The following is a 20619-nucleotide window of genomic DNA, read 5'->3' as shown; positions in this document are numbered from 1 at the left end:
CGGTACTACGCCAGAATAGACACGGGTTCCGTCACCCGGTCTGTATAGGTGCAAATTCTGTTGCTTCACAGAGTAGCATGGAATAAAGGTAGCGCTGTGCCCTGTGCTAGACAGCTCCAACATTTGCGAACATTCATCAACTCTAGGGATGGGAATGATTCGGAGCTTTCACGAGAACAGGCATACATCCACACACACACAATTACTGATTTATACTAGCGCATGGCCGAGCGGCCATGCAAACCCTTTATAGCTCTTCAGGACCTTCCTAGTGGACTGGTAGGAGCTGCAACAGGGCCTGAGTATGTGACCCAAGACCTCCAATGAGAGGTCTTCCCATGGGCATGCTCAGAAGGAGAAAAGCAGGACTTAGTCCCATGAGCGCCTGCTCGCCGCTGAACAGTATTGGTTATAATGGCTGATATTCCTCAGGCGGGTAGGTGCAGCACCCATACCTTATCCATTTGGGAGGAGGGGGCACATGCTTGTGATGGCTTTAGATCTTGTGTACGTGTTCCGTTTATACACGGGTTGCCTAGACAACCATTACGTCTAGCTGGCGCTTGCGCAGGTGAATTCCGGGTGGCACCTGCGCATACTATCTGTACCTACACCATTACCTCACACCGCTTCTTTGTGATCTTCATGTGTATCTGGGTTTCCTTGGCAACCTTATATGTAAACAGACGCTTGCGCAGTGCATCATGGTAGTTGTTTCTTGCGCCTGCGCCCTGTGGTTTTGTGCACGCCATTTGGACTTCCTGTAAGCCGCGGCCGCAACCTCGCTGCTCACCTGGTATGTGTTATTAAATTTTATGTATACTATATAAAGCAGGTCCACGCCACCAGATGATTGTGGACCTTGAGGAAGACTGCTCCAGCGTCATGCATTATTAGGGTCTTGGAACTTATTCAACCGGTTATCTGTTCTTTCTGTGGGAAGGGGACTTTACTCTGGGCGGCTCTTTTTTCATCTTGTAGTCGATTCCAGTTAGGTCCCTTTGGATTTTTAGCACACTCTTATAAGTCTGCATGGGTAGCATGTGTCCTACATTTTTGAAATATAGGTTGGGAGGCTAACCAGATTATTATAGGTGACACAGCATGGACATAGGGGTTGTGTTTTATTTATATCACACATTTGTCTCTCTCCCATTATCCAGACTGTATAAGCCGGTATTATTTGCAGTGATTAGACTCTAAAATGCTTTTGTAGTATTATATTGTGTATTGCATGGACCCTTATCTCCCATTGTTTGTGGGAGTTTTTAATTGTTTTTACTACGGTTGTATGTGTGGTGTGGTTCTAATAAAATTTGATATATTTTTGTTTAATCGATTTGTGGTGATCCCATTCTTATGATGCTGCCTTTTTTCTGATGTACTCTTCTCTTATTTCTATTATATTAAAACGTTCAGATTTTTCTCTGTCTCCTCAGTTGGCCCTGCTTTCGTTGAATGCAGATCAATTGACTACACCTTTTAGGAAACTTGTTATACATCTGCTTTTAGTTTCTAAGAACGCTATTGTTTTTTTTTTTTAAATCTTCTAAAATACCCTGTTCACAAGAAATTATTGACAAACTAGCTTTGCATAAATCCTATGAACAAAAATTGGCGTTACTGAATGACTGCTTTGCTTTTTTTTTAAAAAAATGGTCTCGCTGCTGGAAATATTTCCATAAGAATTTACTGTATTTATTGTTTTGCTACTTTATTTTATTCTATTTTTACTTTTATGCTTCATGAATGTTTCATGCCATTGCATTTGTGTTAACCTTGCTCTCTCTATGTCTTGTTTTGGTTGAAAATGTTAATAAAATTGTTTGGAAAAACAAAGGGGCAACACGAATATACTATAGTACCACATATCCAAAATATAGAAAAGCCCAATGAAAATTAAATACTGTAGATTTAATAGACCCTTGTCCCATACATCAGCCATATGAAAGGGTAGACCAATTGTATCTGGGGTTGACTCATTGACCCCAAGTCGTGGCTTATGTATAAACGAAATTCTCCATCCATTCGTTGTCTCCATTCCTTCCTACATTAGGGATACCTTCGACCGGCTACAAAAACTTGAAGGCCTTCCAAAGCAGTATCCCACATGAAAAAGGTATTAAAGGAGTCCAATATTTTCATAATCAAAGGTCGATAGATTGCATGGAACCTAATGAATTCGTCACATCCCTCCTTAGGTTCACTTTTATCCACAATGCATTCACCTTTAATGGCAAGTACTACCGCTAGCTCATGGGCATTGTGATGGGAAGTCCTTGCACCCCATCATATGCAAATCTGTTCCTGGTCTGGTGGGAGGAAACGGTAATCTTTGGGGGAGACACAAACTGTTGGCATCATTTTGTTTTCAATACCTTGGGAGAATAGGGTCTCCTTAGTTGTTGTGTGACCTATGTACTGTATCTGGGGTCCCCTTGTGAATCTCTATACGGGGCATTCTAGTGACTGTATGGTGTATTGAGGAATACCAGGGGCAGCCATCGTGGAGCGGGAACCAAAACACTCCTCCCCCTAGGGCACCAACCCCCACCCCTGTTGTGAATTCTGTTGTCGAACTCCCTCCTGTGGTCGTGAATGGTACTTCGGCGAGTTCTGTCTATGGGCTCCCTCTGGTGGCTGTGAGTGAAGCTGCTGCTTCTGAGGTTCCTTACACAGGTGACGTGGTTTATCTTTTGGTTGACTGCTCTATTTAACTCCTCTCAGATCGTTGCTCCATGCCAGCTGTCAATGTTTTTGCATTGCTTCAGTTCGCTCCTGGATCTCTCTGGTGACCTGCCTTCTCCTGCAGAAGCTAAGTTCCTGATAGTCATTATTTGTTCATTGTTTTCTTGTCCAGCTGGTTTTCATGATATTGTCTTGCTAGCTGGAAGCTCTGGGATGCAGAGTGGCCCCTCCGCACCGTGAGTCGGTGCGGAGGTCTTTTTTGCACACTCTGTGTGATCTTTTGTAGGTTTTTGTGCTGATCACAAAGTTACCTTTCCTATCCTCTGTCTATTTAGTAAGTCTGGCCTCCCTTTGCTGAAACCTGTTTCATTTCTGCGTTTGTGACTTTCATCTTTACTCACAGTCAATATATGTGGGGGGCTTCCTTTACCTTTGGGGAATTTCTCTGAGGCAAGGTAGGCTTTATTTTCTATCTCTAGGGCTAGATAGTTCTTAGGCTGTGACGAGGTGCCTAGGTCTGGTCAGGAGCGCTCCACGGCTATTTCTAGTGTGTGTGATAGGATTAGGGCTTTCGGTCAGCAGAGCTCCCACATCCCAGAGCTCGTCCTGTATGAGGTTTACCTATCAGGTCACTCCAGGTGCTCCTAACCACCAGGTCATAACAACCCCCCCCCGCAGTCGGGAAGGTGTGAGAATAGGCAGGATACTAGAGACTCCTTAGGACACTCCAAGTGTTTTTGTTGTGGGTTTCACAGTGTGTTTGATTTTGTGGTGTGAACCACTGGTTGGTGGACTTTTAAATAGTACAAATAAAGTATATATCTTTTATTGGGTTTAATTATGATTTTTGCATACAATTATTTTAACCAAATAATAAACATATCGAAAAGCAAGAACGGCTTTCCATTTTGTTGCTGCAAATGCCAGAAAAAGAGATCAAAACATAGTATGTACGACAAAAATCAGTGCTCACATCTCCATCTCTCCCCAAAAATTAAAATAAGTGGTCTCAGAAAATGTTCAGAATTTTTTAAATCACTAAACCTGTAGAAATTAAAAAAAAAAAACCTTAAAAAGTTGGTATCGCTGTACTTTTTACTGACCTGAAGAATCACATTGCCAGGTAATTTTTACCATATGTGCAGTATTCCATAAAAACGAAATTGCTTTTTTTTCAACATTTTGCACACTTACATTTTTTTCCCTTTTTCAGTGAATTACAATGTGAACTGAATGATGTCATTCAAAACTACAACTTGCCACAAAAAAATTCAACTGAAAAGACAGCATTTCCTGGTCGTTAAGAAGTTAAAGTAAAAAAAAGTTTACCTGATTTATAAGGGGGTTTTGGGAGACCTCCAGACATCTGTAGTAGAGGACCAGCACTGTGGAAGATGCAATACATTTGGTTATATTTTTAAAATTGTAAACTGATTTCCTTACTACTACCCATTACTAAACAAAAAACAAAAACAAATTATGTTATAAACCAAAACATCTATGTTTTTGGCATGTAACTGATTAGGTCTTCATGCAAATATTCATGAAATTGCTTCCATTATTATTTTAATCCGTTCTGAGACATTTTTTAAAATGTTTTTTTTTCTTGTCAGAAGTATAACTAGGGATGAGCGAATATGCTTGCTGATACTCCATCATCATTCAAGTATCACGGTGCTTGGATGTGCTCATTACTCCTCACAAGTTCAAATTCAAATTCCCATCCCTCATATTTGGTACCTGTTACGAAGCCAATAAGCATGCGGGGATTGTCTGTGAGTAACTGTAATAACATAGCCATATTGATTGTGGTATTACTGTGATTAGCTGTTCGTCTGACATCATCAGGACTATCAAACTAACAGAACTTCTAAGAGCTAATTGTTTACTTTGATGTTTGTATCACATACAATGTGCATTTAGTCTAGGTAGGGGGAGAGAATTGCAGGAGCAGGGAAAGTGGCTGAATGCAATCAGTAGACAGGTAATAGGGTTGTGCAGTCCATTGGCAAATACACTGCTCAAAAAAATAAAGGGAACATTTAACAGAATATAACTCCAAGTAAATCAAACTTCTGTGAAATCAAACTGTCCACTTAGGAAGCAACACTGCTTGACAATCAATTTCACATGCTGTTGTGCAAATGGAATAGAAAACAGATGGAAATTATTGGCAATTATCAAGACACACTGAATAAAGGAGTGGTTCTGCAGGTGGGGACCACAGACCACATCTCAGTACCAATGCTTTCTGGCTGAGGTTTTGTTCACTTTTGAATGTTGGTTGTGCTTTCACACTCGTGGTAGCATGAGACAGACTCTACAACCCATACAAGTGGCTCAGGTAGTGCAGCTCATCCAGGATGCCACATCAATGCGAGCTGTGGCAAGGAGGTTTGCTGTGTCTGTCAGCATAGTGTCCAGAAGCTGGAGGCGCTACCAGGAGGCAGGCCAGTTTACCAGGAGATGTGGAGGGGGTCATAGGAGGGCAACAACCCAGCAGCAGGACCGCTACCTCAGCCTTTGTGCAAAGAGTAACAGGAGGAGCACTGCCAGAGCCCTGCAAAATGACCTCCAGCAGGCAACAAATGTGCATGTGTCTGCACAAACGGTTAGAAACTGACTCCATGAGGATGGTCTGAGTGCCCAAAATCCACAGATGGGGGTTGTGCTCACAGCCCAACACCGTGCAGGACACTTGGCAGTTGCCACAGAACACCAGGATTGGCAAATTTGCAACTGGTACCCTGTGCTCTTCACAGATGAAAGAAGGTTCACACTGAGCACATGTGACAGACTTGACAGAGTCTGGAGACGCCATGGAGAGCGATCTGCTGCATGCAACATCCTTCAGCATGACCAGTTTGGCAATGGGTCAGTAATGCTGTGGGGTGGTATTTGTTTGGAGGGCCGCACAGCCCTCCATGTGCTTGCCAAAGGTAGCTTGACTGCCATTAGGTACCGAGAGGAGAACCTCAGACCCCTTGTGAAACCATATGCTGGTACAGTTTGCCCTGGGTTCCCCTTAATGCAGGACAATGTCAGACCTCATGTGGCTGGAGTGTGTCAGCAGTTCCTGCAAGATGAAGGCATTAAAGCTATGGATTGACCGCCCATTCCCCAGACCTGAATCTGATTGAACACATCTGGGACATCATGTCTCACACCATCCACAAACGTTGCACCACAGACTGTCCATTAGATGGCGGATGCTTTAATCCAGGTCTGGGAGGAGATCCCTCAGGAGACCACCTGACACCTCATCAGGAGCATGCCCAGGCATTATAAGGAGGTCATACAGGCAAGTGGAGGCCACACATAATACTGAGCATCATTTTGACTTGTTTTAAGGACATTATATCCCACTTTAATTTTGTGGGTAACTCCAAATCCAGGCCTCCATTGGTTAATACATTTGATTTCCTTTGATTTTTTTGTGATTTTGTTGTCAGCACATTCAACTTTGTACAGAACAAAGTATTCAATGAAAATATTTTATTCATTCAGATCTAGGATGTGTTATTTGAGTGTTCCTTTATTTTTTTGAGCAGTGTAGTATGGTGGTCCACCACAGCCCCTTATATAGCATGATGATTTACACCACAGCCCCTGTGTAGTATGATGGTCCACCTCACAGGCCCCTATATAGTATGATGGTACCCCTGACAGCCCCCTATATAGTATAATGGTATCTCCAACAGCCCCCTATAGAGAATGACAGTTCACCCCACAGCCCCCTATACTGTATAGTATGATGGTACACCTTCAACAGAACCCTACATAGTATGGTGGTCCACCACAGCCCCCTATATAGTATGATGGTCCACCTCACGGCCCCATATATAGTATGATGGTATCTCCAACAGCCCCCTGTAGAGTATGACATTTCACCCCACAGCCCCCTATAGAGTATGATGATACCCTCAACAGCACCCTATATAGGTATAGTGGGACACCACAGCCCCTTATATAATATGTTGATTTACACCACAGCCACTATGTAGTATGATGTTACTCCCGACAGCCCCCTATATAGTATGATGGTATCTCCAACAGCCCCCTGTAGAGTATGACAGTTCACCCCACAACCCCCTATAAAGTATAGTATGATTGTACCTTCAACAGAACCCTGTATAGGATGGTGGTCCACCACAGCCACCTATATAGTATGATGGTCCACCTTACAGTCCCCTATATAGTATGATGATCCACACCATAGGCCCCTATATAGTATGATGGTCCCTCACATATAGCATGATGGCCCACCCCACAGACTACTATATAGTATGATAATCAAAATTAGGAGAACCAAGAGTCAAAACTAGCCACAAAATATCACAAAAAGTAATGTTTATTAAGTAACTCTAAACAAAAATACAATAAATAATAATCAAAGGTATAAAGTGCATAGCAACTATATCCTAAAATACATCCATATCAACCAGGTACATAGGGCAGGACCAAATATATATGGAAAAAATCATACAATTGATCATAGACGTCAGAGTAAAGTACTATTGACACATGAGCTGCACTATCTCAGAGCTGTGGTGATCTAATTAGAAGGTGTACTCCCAGTGGCCACATATCAGAAGATCACCACATAAGCTGAGTGTGCAAGTAGTCACATAAAAGGAATTTACATAAATGGATTACCCATGTGTACAATGGAGTCCTGTCTGAGTCCTGGATGACGTTCCCCAACGCGCGTTTCGCGTTCTATTGTTACCGCTTCCTCAGGGGCTTCCCTGGGCTTCCCCTGAGGAACAATAGAACGCGAAACGCGCGTTGGCGAATGTCATCCAGGACTCGGACAGGACTCCATTGTACACATGGGTAATCTATTTATGTAAATTCCTTTTATGTGACTCCACTGGGAGTACACCTTCTAATTAGATCACCACAGCTCTGAGATAGTGCAGCTCATGTGTCAATAGTACTTTACTCTGACGTCTATGATCAATTGTATGATTTTTTCCATATATATTTGGTCCTGCCCTATGTACCTGGTTGATATGGATGTATTTTAGGATATAGTTGCTATGCACTTTATACCTTTGATTATTATTTATTGTATTTTTGTTTAGAGTTACTTAATAAACATTACTTTTTGTGATATTTTGTGGCTAGTTTTGACTCTTGGTTCTCCTAATTTTGATTATCTAATTTTGAGTCGCCATATATGTGCACATTTCAATTTTTACTGACACTTCTGTTGTCTATATAGTATGATGGTGCTTCACAGCTCCCCAAGAATATAAAGCCTTATACTAGCCTAATCCAAACCACTCATCCTTCGCAGCCTCCATCTAATTTTCTATCTGGTCTTCCATTGGACGCTGGTGGCATGATGCAGGGACATCATTGCACCACCGATGTCCTCTGCTTGGCGCCTGCCTCTAGCAGGTCGCAGTCTAAAAGGAAGCATGCTGGGGTAAGTGACAAAGTCGGTGGCTCTGTGCTCAACTGTTAACAGTATCGGCATACTGAGGACGCCGATACTGTTAAGAGTGTGGCATACAATGCAGCCCACAGTCGGACAGGCCCTTCTGTATGGATATGCACCTGTGGGAATATGTCAAAACAAGGATACGTTTTTACATAGCAGAAGTGAAAATAAATGAGTGCAATCAAAGATCTAGAAAACCATAAACAATTATTACCTAATTATATACAGGAAATATGTTTACTTGTCATAAATTGACTGTAGCAATTACAATGCATGATGATATAATTGATCATGACAGTAATTCATATAATTCATATAAATGTTACATATATAAATGTATAAAACATACATACATATTTGTGGTAGGCAGAGTATTTGATCCTGAAGCCATATTTCTGATGGAAGGTTTTGGTGATGTTGAAGGGAATGTGTTTGCATGTTGAGGATACAGTCTCCGGGGGACTTTAAACCAAAGCAATAGAAAAAGAGAGAGATAAACAGATTGATACTATGTGATGTTGTAGAACAGTTTTCCAGAAGTAGTGGGTTGAGAGTCACAAGTAGCTCTTGGGCCACTTGCATATGACTCTCCGATTGAAGGCAACTACAAATGCTATTGTTCCCTGGTAACACCAGGCATCTCCAAAACTTAGAACAAAGATCAAAACCATATCAGTAGCGGTTAACACTAATTTTAAAACACTATCACTTTGCCGTAGACTTAAAGAAGCCCTTCCATGAGGTTTTTACTAAGTCTGTGCATACAATGCCTTGCGAAAGTATTCGGCTCCCTGGAACTTTTCAACCTTTTACCACATATCATGCTTCAAACAAAAATACCAAATGTAAATTTTTGGTTAAGAATCAACAACAAGTGGAACACAATTGTGAAATTGAATGAAATTTATTGATTATATTAAATTTTTGTGGAAATTCAAAAACTGAAAACTGGGGCGTGCAATATTTTTCGGCCCCTTCAACTTAATACTTTGTTGCGCCACCTTTTGCTACGATTACAGCTGCAAATCATTTGGGGTATGTCTCTCAGTTTTGTACATCGAGAGACTTAAATTCTTGCCCATTATTCCTTGGCAAACAGCTCAAGCTCAGTGAGGTTTGATGGAGATCGTTTCTGAACAGCAGTTTTCAGCTCTTTCCACAGATTCTCGATTGGATTCAGGTCTGGACTTTGACATGGCCATTCTAATACCTGGAAATGTTTATTTGTGAACCATTCCAATGTAGATTTTGCTTTATGTTTTTGATCATTTTCTAGTTGGAAGACAAATCTCCGTCCCAGTCTCAGGTCTTTTGCAGACTCCAACATGTTTTCTTCAAGAATGGTCCTGTATTTGGCTTCATCCTTCTTCCCATCAATTTTAACCATCTTATATGTCCCTGCAGAAGAAAAGCAGGCCCAAACCATGATGCTGCCACCACCATGTCTTGACAGTGGGGATGGTGTGTTTAGGGTGATGAGCTGTGTTGCCTTTACAATAAAAATATCATTTGACATTGTTGCCAAAAAGTTTGATTTTGGTTTCATCTGACCAGAGCACCTTCTTCCACATGTTTGGTGTTCTCCCAGGTGGCTTCATGCAAACAACACTTATTATGGATATCTTTGAGAAATGGCTTTCTTCTTTCCACTCTTCCATAAAGGCCAGATTTGTGCAGTGTACGACTGATTGTTGTCTTTTGGACACACTGTCTCACCTCAGCTATAGATCTCTGAAGTTCATCCAGAGTGATCATGGGCATCTTGGCTGTATCTCTGATCAGTCTTCTCCTTGTTTGAGTTGAAAGTTTAGAGGGTCGCCCGGGTCTTGGTAGATTTGCAGTGGTACGATACTCCTTCCATTTCAATATGATTGCTTGGACAGTGCTCCTTGGGATGTTTAAAGCTTTGGAAATCATTTTGCATCCAAATCCAGCGTTAAACTTCTCCACAACAGTATCACGGACCAGCCTGTTTTGTTCCTTGGTCTTCATGATGCTCTCTGTGCCTCAAACAGAAGCCTAAGACTATGACAGAGCAGGTGCATTTATACGGAAACTTGATTATACATTATCCACCTGTATTATATACAGTATTGTATATAGATGGATTATCCACCTGTATTATATACAGGTGGATTATATTTATCATCCTTAGGCATTTAGGGCAACAATGGATCATTCAGAGATCCATAATGAACTTCTGGAGTGAGTTTTCTGCACTGAAAGTAAAGGGGCCGAATAATAATGCACGCCCCACTTTTCAGTTGTTTTTTTTTAATTTTCCCAAAAATTTAAAATGACCAATACATTTTGTTCAGCTTCACAATTGTGTTCCACGTGTTGTTGATTCTTCACCAAAAATTTACATCACCACTCTTTAAACTATCCTGTTCACTTTCATAGTATGGGACTATGTGTAAGCTCGAAGTCTCTTACAATGAAAGCACATGGAGTGTAATTGTGACACTCCATAGAGTTACATTATAACATCCACAACCGGGGCACGCAGAGTGCGGTGTCACCTGGAGAGTCAGAGAGTGGTGACTTCACTGAGAGGTCAAGTAGAACTGCGTTGGATACTGTAACGAGCAGTGGAAGGTGTGTATATTGCAAAGTAAACATATACACATATATAGTATATTGATTTAGTAAAAATAAAACTTCTTGGGAGGCTTCTTTAATAATAACTATTTCTATCATTTGGCGTAACCAAATACTATCTGCCAATACATCCGAAAGTGACTCAAGAGTCTCATAAGGATTTTGGGTCAAACACTGGTATACATCTTTGACCAATTCCTGTTAAAGTATGTGCATTTAAGAGCTTTAAACTGAAGTGTCTTTTGCAGCCTTTTGATTGGATGTTGCCTAGCTTGGAGCATTTTCCATCATGAGACACTTCAAAGAAGTTGCATGCATTTTATTTCTTTTAAAACCTAGAACAGCAGAAAAACATTAAAAAGACTAAAAATATGAAGGGCAAAGTGGTTTTACAATGAAAAATAAAAAGGAACAATTGTTCAAGCCTTTATTGAGCAATTTTTTGTCAGTTTGTAAGACTGCATAATAACAGGGTTTGTAATTATAGGCCAGTAAGCTTAACCTCTACTGTGGGTAAAATCCTGGAGAGCATTCTAAGGGATGCTATACTGGAGTATCTGAAGAGGAATAACCTCATGACCCAGTATCAGCACGGGTTTACTAGGGACCATTCATGTCAGACTAATCTGATCAGCTTCTATGAAGAAGTAAGTTCCGGACTGGACCAAGGGAACCCAGTGGACGTAGTGTATATGGACTTTTCAAAAGCTTTTGATACGGTGCCACACAAAAGGTTGATACATAAAATGAGAATAATGGGGATAGGGGAAAATATGTGTAAGTGGGTTAAGAGCTGGCACAAGGATAGGAAACAAAGGGTGGTCATTAATGGAGCACACTCGGACTGGGTCGGGGTTAGCAGTGGGGTACCACAGGGGTCAGTATTGGGCCCTCTTCTTTTTAACATATTTATTGATGACATTGTAGGGGGCATTCAGAGCAGAATTTCAATATTTGCAGATGACACTAAACTCTGCAGGGTAATGAATACAGAGGAGGACAAATATATATTACAGGATGATTTGTGTAAACTAGAAGCTTGGGCTGATAAATGGCAAATGAGATTTAATGGGGATAAATGTAAGATCATGCACTTGGGTGGAAGTAATAAGATGTATAATTATGTGCTTAATTCAAAATCTCTGGGCAAAACCGTCAATGAAAAAGACCTGGGAGTATGGGTGGATGACAAACTCATATTTAGTAGCCAGTGTCAGGCAGCTGCTGCAAAGGCAAATAAAATAATGGGATGCATTAAAAGAGGCATAGATGCTCATGAGGAGAACATAATTTTACCTCTATACAAGTCACTAGTTCGACCACTCTTACAATACTGTGCACAGTTCTGGTCTCCGGTGTATAAGAAAGACATAGCTGAACTAGAGCGGGTACAGAGAAGAGCGACCAAGGTTATTAGAGGACTGGGGGGTCTGCAATACCAAGATAGGTTATTACACTTGGGGCTATTTAGTTTGGAAAAACGAAGACTAAGGGGTGATCTTATTTTAATGTATAAATATATGGGGGGACAGTACAAAGACCTTTCTGATGATCTTTTTAAACATAGACCTGAGACAGGGACAAGGGGGCATCCTCTACGTCTGGAGGAAAGAAGGTTTAAGCATAATAACAGACGCGGGTTCTTTACTGTAAGAGCAGTGAGACTATGGAACTCTCTGCCCAATGATGTTGTAATGAGTGATTCATTACTTAAATTTAAGGGGGGATTGGATACCTTTCTTGAAACGTATAATGTTGCAGGGTATATATACTAGATTCCTTGATAGGGCGTTGATCCAGGGAACTAGTCTGATTGCCATATGTGGAGTCGGGAAGGAATTTTTTTCCCCAAAGTGGAGCTTATTATTTGCCACATGGGTTTGTTTTGCCTTCCTCTGGATCAACATGTTAGGGCATGTTAGCTTAGGCTATGGGTTGAACTAGATGGACTTAAAGTCTTCCTTCAATCTTAATAACTATGTTACTATGTTACTATGTATGTATTCATCTTTTGGGGCAACAAAAGACTCTTCAAAAAACTCTGTGTGCACATATGCTTAAAGTGAACCTGTCACCAGAAAAAAACGCTATTAACCTGCAGATATGTAGACAGGTTAATCTGCAGGTTAATAGCGTTATTAACCTGCCCTCTGCCCACACTTAGAAAATGCGGGGGGTGGGGAATGAATTTTAATTCCCCCCCCAGTAGTGTTCTGGTTCCAGTCATGGGGCAGCCCCGGCACAAGTTCAGTCTTCTCTGACTATAGAGAGTTGCGGTTATAACCGCACCCCAGACCCAGACCCTGATTGACAGCCTCCAATGGAGAGCGAGCATCAGTCAGGGCCAGGGGCGCAGTTACAGCTGCCGTTCTATATGTTTGGAGCAGTAACTGAACCCAGGACATTGCAGGGGAATAAAGTTAATTTCCTCCCCACAGCGTACGGCTAAGTGTGGGCACCGATCAGGTTAATCTAATATATAAAGCTGAATGTGTGTGTGTATGTGTGTATGTTCAGGATTGGCATCTGCACCGTCGCAGCTACAGCCACAAAATTTTGCATACAGGTACATACTATATACAGGGGAGATGACACACAGGTATATACTATATACAGGGGAGATGACACACAGGTATATACTATTTACAGGGGAGATGACACACAGGTATATACTATATACAGGAGGAGATGACACACATGTATATACTATATACAGGAGGAGATGACACACTGGTAATGAGGAGTGAGGAGGAAAATAAGAGGAGTGAGGGGGAAAATGAGAGGTGTAAGGGAGAAAATGAGAGATGTGAGGGCGAAAATGAGAGGCATGATGGGAAAATAAGAGAAGTGAGGTGCTATAACTAACCACAGATATTTACTATGCCCAGGCAACGCCGGGCTTTTCAGCTAGTCTAATATATAAAGCTGAATGTGTGTGTGTGTGTGTGTATGTATGTATGTTCGGGATTGGCATCTGCACCGTCGCAGCTACAGCTACAAAATTTTGCACAGTCACATGTCTGGACCCCGAGAGCGTCATAGGCTATGTTGCGAGGTGAAATTTTAGCCCCGTGCGTTCCAATTCACCAAACAATTTTGCCCCTATCTACATCATAATGAGGAAAAAGTGAAGAAAAGTTTTGGAGGCAAATTGACAGCTGCCAGATGTGAACAAGGGGGACTTAAAGAGTGAGAGCGATGGCGCCAAAGAGTATATACCGTACAGTTGCGAAGGTGGGGCCCCGACATGGGATACTCACCACACACGGGGATATGAACACACACACAAAATGCGCCACACACTAACAAGTGCTTGAACACATATGCCACCCTTGGCACACATTTCACCACACATACATCAACCTCGCCACGTTAAAGTCGAAACACAATAGTCACCGCTCAAAACTCGCCACGTGCAAAACTCGCCACATGCAAAACTAGGCACACGCAAACCTCGCCACACGTGGAAAACTCACCTCATGGAAAACAGGGGAGATGACATACAGGTACATACTATATACAGGCAAGATGACACACAGGTATATACTATATACAGGGGAGATGACACAGGTATATAATATATACAGGGGAGATGACACACAGGTATATACTATACATAGGAGGAGATGACACACAGGTATATACTATATACAGGAGGAGATGACATACAGGTACATACTATATACAAGAGGAGATGACACAAAGATATATACTATATACAGAAGGAGATGACACACAGGTATATACTATATACAGGAGGAGATGACACACAGGTATATACTATATACAGGGGAGATGACACACAGATATATACTATATACAGGAGCAGATGACACACAGGTATATACTATATACAGGAGATGACATACAGGTACATACTACATACAGGAGATGACACACAGATAATGCTATATACAGGAGATGACATACGGGTACATACTATATACAGGAGGAGATGACACACATATATATGCTATATACAGGAGGAGATGACACACAGGTATATACTATGTACAGGAGGAGATGACACACGTATATACTATATACAGGGGAGATGACACACGTATATTCTATATACAGGAGGAGATGACACACAGATATATACTTATACAGGAGCAGATTAAACACAGATATATACTATATACAGGAGAAGATGACACACAGGTATATATATATATACAGGAGGAGATGACACACATACTATATACTATATACAGGAGGAGATGACATACAGGTATATACTATATAAAAGAGGAGATGACACATAGGTATATAGAGGAGGAGATGACATACAGCATGTATATACTATATACAGGGGAGATGACATACAGGTATATACTATATACAGGAGATGACATACAGGTATATACTATATACAGGAGGAAATGACACATAGGCACATACAATATACAGGAGGAGATGACATACACCAAGTATATACTATTTACAGGGGAGATGACATACAGGTAAATACTATATACAGGAGATGACATACAGATGTATACTATATATAAGGGAGATGACAAACATGTATATACTGAGGGGAAAATGAGAGGTGTGAGGTGAAAATGAGGGGTGTGAGGTGAAAATGAAAAGGTGTGAGTGCAAAATGAGAGGAGTGAGGGAAAATAGTGGAATGATCGGAAAATGACAGATGTGAGGTCGAAATGACTAGTGTTAGGGGGGATTGAGAGGAGTGAGGGGGAAAATAAGAGGAGTGAGGGGGAAAATGAGAGATGTAAGGGAGAAAATGAGAGATGTGAGGGGGAAAATGAGAGGCTTGATGGGAAAATAAGAGAAGTGAGGTGCTATAACTAACCACAGATATTTACTATGCCCAGGCAACGCCAGGCTCTTCAGCTAGTAACGGTATAAATCTGCAGATTGACCCCATGTCTCCAGGTTAAAAGTGTTTTTTTTCAGTGGTGACAGGTTCCCTTTCAGATTATTGTAAAATACCTGTTATGTCCTGCCTCTGGAGTTCTTTTCATTTTCTCTAAGAATGTTCACATCACATGTCCAATGCTAGTGGTCATACATTCTTCATAGCCGAGACAGACTGGCTGGATGTTCTCCTACATCAGTGGCAGAATGATTTCTGATGTAACACAAGCTATAGAATCGAACCTTCTCTAGGAATGCACAGGAAGCTGCTGCCATTCATCAGCACTAAATATATTAGGTAATAGTGATATCCAGTGATATCTAGGCACAGAAGCAGCTTTTATAAACGATTCTGAGTTAGGGTACCGTCACACAGTGGCACTTTGATCGCTAGGACGGCACGATCTGTGACGTTCCAGCAATATCCTTACGATCTCGCTGTGTCTGACACGCTACTGCGATCAGGGACCCCGCTGAGAATCGTACGTCGTAGCAGATCGTTTGAAACTTTCTTTCATCGCTGGATCTCCCGCTGACATCGCTGAATCAGCGTGTGACGCCGTTTCAGCGATGTCTTCACTAACCAGGGTAAACATCGAGTTACTAAGCGCAGGGCCGCGCTTAGTAACCCGATGTTTACTCTGGTTACCAGCGTAAACGTAAAAAAACAAACACTACATACTTACCTTCTGCTGTCTGTCCCCGGCGCTCTGCTTCTCTGCACTCCTCCTGCACCCTGTGTCAGCGCCAGCCAGCCGGAAAGCACAGCGGTGACGTCACCGCTCTGCTTTCCGGCCGCTCACAGTCAGTGCAGGAAAGCACAGCGCCGGAGGACAGACACCGGAATGTAAGTATGTAGTGTTTGTTTTTTTTACGTTTACGCTGGTAACCAGGGTAAACATCGGGTTACTAAGCGCGGCCCTGCGCTTAGTAACCCGATGTTTACCCTGGTTACCAGGGGACTTCGGGATCGTTGGTCGCTGGAGAGGTGTCTGTGTGACAGCTCTCCAGCGACCAAACAGCGACACTGCAGCAATCGACATCGTTGTCGTATCGCTGCAGCGTCGTTTCAGTGTGACGGTACCCTTACAGTTCTGCTTTGAGTGATTTAGGATCTAACATAAACATGTTATATTTAATTTTGGGTCAACTCTTAAACGGTTATCCCATAATCAAATATTAAAGGGAATCTGTCGGCAGGTTTCTACTATGTAATTTCAGAGCACCATGATACAGTAGAAAAGAGCCTGATTACAGTGATGTGTCACTGGACTGTGTTTTGCTTTGTCATTATAGTCATTTTTTTTTATCAGCAGGAGATTATTACTACAGGACAACTGGCCTTTGTCCCTTGAAGACTAACCATCCCACCAGTACTGATTTGCAGCTTTCTATCACTATATAATGTACACAGAAAGCTGTGGTGTGGGCTGGGTTATACAAAGCTCAACAACTGAGCTTAACAACTGAGCTCTACTAGATGTACCACCTGCAGTAACCACCAATCGACCAAACCGCTGCATGACCAGCTCTATTCTCTCACCTACTGTATTCTCACCCATCCCTTGTAGATTGTGAGCCTTCGCGGTCAGGGTCCTCACTCCTCCTGTACCAGTTATGACTTGTATTGTTTAAGATTATTGTACTTGTTTATATTATGTATACCCCTCCTCACATGTAAAGCGCCATGGAATAAATGGCGCTATAACAATAAATAATAATAATAATAATGTACAGCAGATAAACAGTGACTCTATCATGACTGCTGCTCCTAGTGAAACAACATCGCTGGAATCAGGCTTTCTATCCTTAAACTATCAGATTCCATAGCAAAAAACCCTCTGACAGATACCCTTTAAATGTATAATTGGTGGGGGTAAACCACTGGTACCCACTTAACATAAAAACTAGAAGTCCAAATAATAATGTAGTGGTAGCGCACGTGACAACTCTGTCTATGAGATGTCCAAATATAATGGCCCACAATGCTCGACTATTTCCAGTAGTCCCATATACTGTAAACAGAGTAATGGTTACATACATCCTCACTCCATTCAAACAGAGGACTCGGTAACCCCATTTCTCATGACTAGTTCAACTCCCAGGGGACCACCACTGGCTGATCAAACATTTCTTATCTATCTTAGGAATGAGCAATCGGTTTTGATTATGGGGAAATCCATTTAAAACACAAATATGTACAGCTATAACATGGTATTTAATGATGAATAACTATTAAAATGCTTAGAGGGAACAACATACAGTATCACATCCCTTAAACACTATTGACCTGCAGATATGGGGTTAATTTGCAGATTCATAGCGTTACAAAGCCGCCCGGCGCCCACACTACCCCCAAGGCTATTTACACCTTCATGACCAGGCCATTATTAATGTGAGGTAATAACTCTGGAACGCTTCAACGGATCCCACTGATTCTGAGATTGTTTTTTGTGTCATATTGGACTTTATGATAGTGGTAATATTTCTTTGATACGAATTGCATTTATTGGTGAAAACAAACTTTGTCAAAAATTTAGCAGGTTTCAAACTTTTATTTTTTAGGCCTTTAAATCAAAGCGTTGTGTCACACAAAATCTACTATACAGTTAGGGCCAGAAATATTTGGACAGTGACACAATTTTCGCGAGTTGGGCTCTGCATGCCACCACATTGGATTTGAAATGAAACCTCTACAACAGAATTCAAGTGCAGATTGTAACGTTTAATTTGAAGGGTTGAACAAAAATATCTGATAGAAAATTTAGGAATTGTACACATTTCTTTACAAACACTCCACATTTTAGGAGGTCAAAAGTAATTGGACAAATAAACATAACCCAAACAAAATATTTTTATTTTCAATATTTTGTTGCAAATCCTTTGGAGGCAATCACTGCCTTAAGTCTGGAACCCATGGACATCACCAAACGCTGGGTTTCCTCCTTCTTAATGCTTTGCCAGGCCTTTGCAGCCGCAGCCTTCAGGTCTTGCTTGTTTGTGGGTCTTTCCGTCTTAAGTCTGGATTTGAGCAAGTGAAATGCATGCTCAATTGGGTTTAGATCTGGAGATTGACTTGGCCATTGCAGAATGTTCCACTTTTTGACACTCATGAACTCCTGGGTAGCTTTGGCTGTATGCTTGGGGTCATTTTCCATCTGTACTATGAAGCGCCGTCCAATCAACTTTGCAGCATTTGGCTGAATCTGGGCTGAAAGTATATCCCGGTACACTTCAGAATTCATCCGGCTACTCTTGTCTGCTCTTATGTCATCAATAAACACAAGTGACCCAGTGCCATTGAAAGCCATGCATGCCCATGCCATCACGTTGCCTCCACCATGTTTTACAGAGGATGTGGTGTGCCTTGGATCATGTGCCGTTCCCTTTCTTCTCCAAACTTTTTTGTTCCCATCATTCTGGTACAGGTTGATCTTTGTCTCATCTGTCCATAGAATACTTTTCCAGAACTGAGCTGGCTTCTTGAGGTGTTTTTCTGCAAATTTAACTCTGGCCTGTCTATTTTTGGTATTGATGAATGGTTTGCATCTAGATGTGAACCCTTTGTATTTACTGTCATGGAGTCTTCTCTTTACTGTTGACTTAGAGACAGATACACCTACTTCACTGAGAATGTTCTGGACTTCAGTTGATGTTGTGAACGGGTTCTTCTTCACCAAATTAAGTATGCGGCGATCATCCACCACTGTTGTCATCCGTGGACGCCCAGGCCTTTTTGAGTTCCCAAGCTCACCAGTCAATTCCTTTTTTCTCAGAATGTACCCAACTGTTGATTTTGCTACTCCAAGCATGTCTGCTATCTCTCTGATGGATTTTTTCTTTTTTTTCAGCCTCAGGATGTTCTGCTTCACCTCAATTGAGAGTTCCTTTGACCGCATGTTGTCTGCTCACAGCAACAGCTTCCAAATGCAAAACCACACACCTGGAATCCACCCCTGACCTTTTAACTACTTCATTGATTACAGGTTAACGAGGGAGACGCCTTCAGAGTTAATTGCAGCCCTTAGAGTCCATTGTCCAATTACTTTTGGTCCCTTGAAAAAGAGGACGCTATGCATTACAGAGCTATGATTCCTAAACCCTTTCTCCGATTTGGATGTGGAAACTATCATATTGCAGCTGGGAGTGTGCACTTTCAGCCCATATTATATATATAATTGTATTTCTGAACATGTTTTTGTAAACAGCTAAAATAACAAAACTTGTGTCACTGTCCAAATATTTCTGGCCCTAACTGTATAAAGCTGAATGTGTGTGTGTATGTATGTATGTGTGTATGTCCGGGATTGGCATCTGCACCTTCGCAGCTATAGCCACAAAATTTTGCACAGTCACACGTCTGGACCCCGAGAGCGTCATAGGCTATGTTGTGAGGTGAAATTTTAACCCCACGCTTTCCAATTCACCAAACAATTTTGCCCCTATCTACATAATGGGGAAAAGTGAAAAGAAAAGTGTTGGAGGCGTCGCAGCTACAGCCACAAAATTTTGCACAGTCACACGTCTGGACCCCGAGAGCGTCATAGGCTATGTTGTGAGGTGAAATTTTTACCCCGCGCTTTCCAATTCACCAAACAATTTTGCCCCTATCTACATAATGGGGAAAAGTGAAGGAAAAGTTTTGGAGGCAAATTGACAGCTGCCAGATGTGAACAAGGGGGACTTAAAGAGTGAGAGCGATGGCGCCAAAGAGTATATACCGTACAGTTGCTAAGGTGGGGCCCCGACATGGGATACTCACCACACACGGGGATATGAACACACACACAAAATGCGCCACAAACTACCACGTGCTTGAACACATATACCACCCCCAGGATACATTTCACCACACATACACCAACCTCGCCACATAAAAGTCGAAACACAAAAGTCGCCGCTCAAAACTCGCCATGCACAAAACTCACCACATGCAAAAACTAGGCTCACGCAAAACTCGCCACAAGTGCAAAACTCACCTCATGGAAAACGCGCCA

The 20619-nt window shown here is 41.8% G+C and overlaps 1 protein-coding gene across 1 annotated transcript in view; it reads right to left on the bottom strand.

The window, feature by feature from the left end:
• The window catches only part of LOC138675546 (lymphocyte cytosolic protein 2-like), a 456995-nt gene that overhangs the window by 331619 nt on the left and 104757 nt on the right, over positions 1-20619 (bottom strand). Inside the window, exons 2-3 of the mRNA XM_069763882.1 lie at positions 8491-8599; positions 4018-4073 (exon numbers count right to left, since the gene is read on the bottom strand). Of these exons, the coding sequence (XP_069619983.1) occupies positions 4018-4073; positions 8491-8528 (94 nt within the window). The 5' untranslated portion in view covers positions 8529-8599. The remainder of the gene's footprint in view (positions 1-4017; positions 4074-8490; positions 8600-20619) is intronic.

Source organism: Ranitomeya imitator, chromosome 4 (assembly GCF_032444005.1).
Source record: "Ranitomeya imitator isolate aRanImi1 chromosome 4, aRanImi1.pri, whole genome shotgun sequence".
In the NCBI taxonomy this organism is placed as follows: Eukaryota; Metazoa; Chordata; class Amphibia; order Anura; family Dendrobatidae; genus Ranitomeya; species Ranitomeya imitator.
Note: the sequence above shows the minus strand (reverse complement) of the source record. Positions and strands in the feature narration are given on the sequence as shown.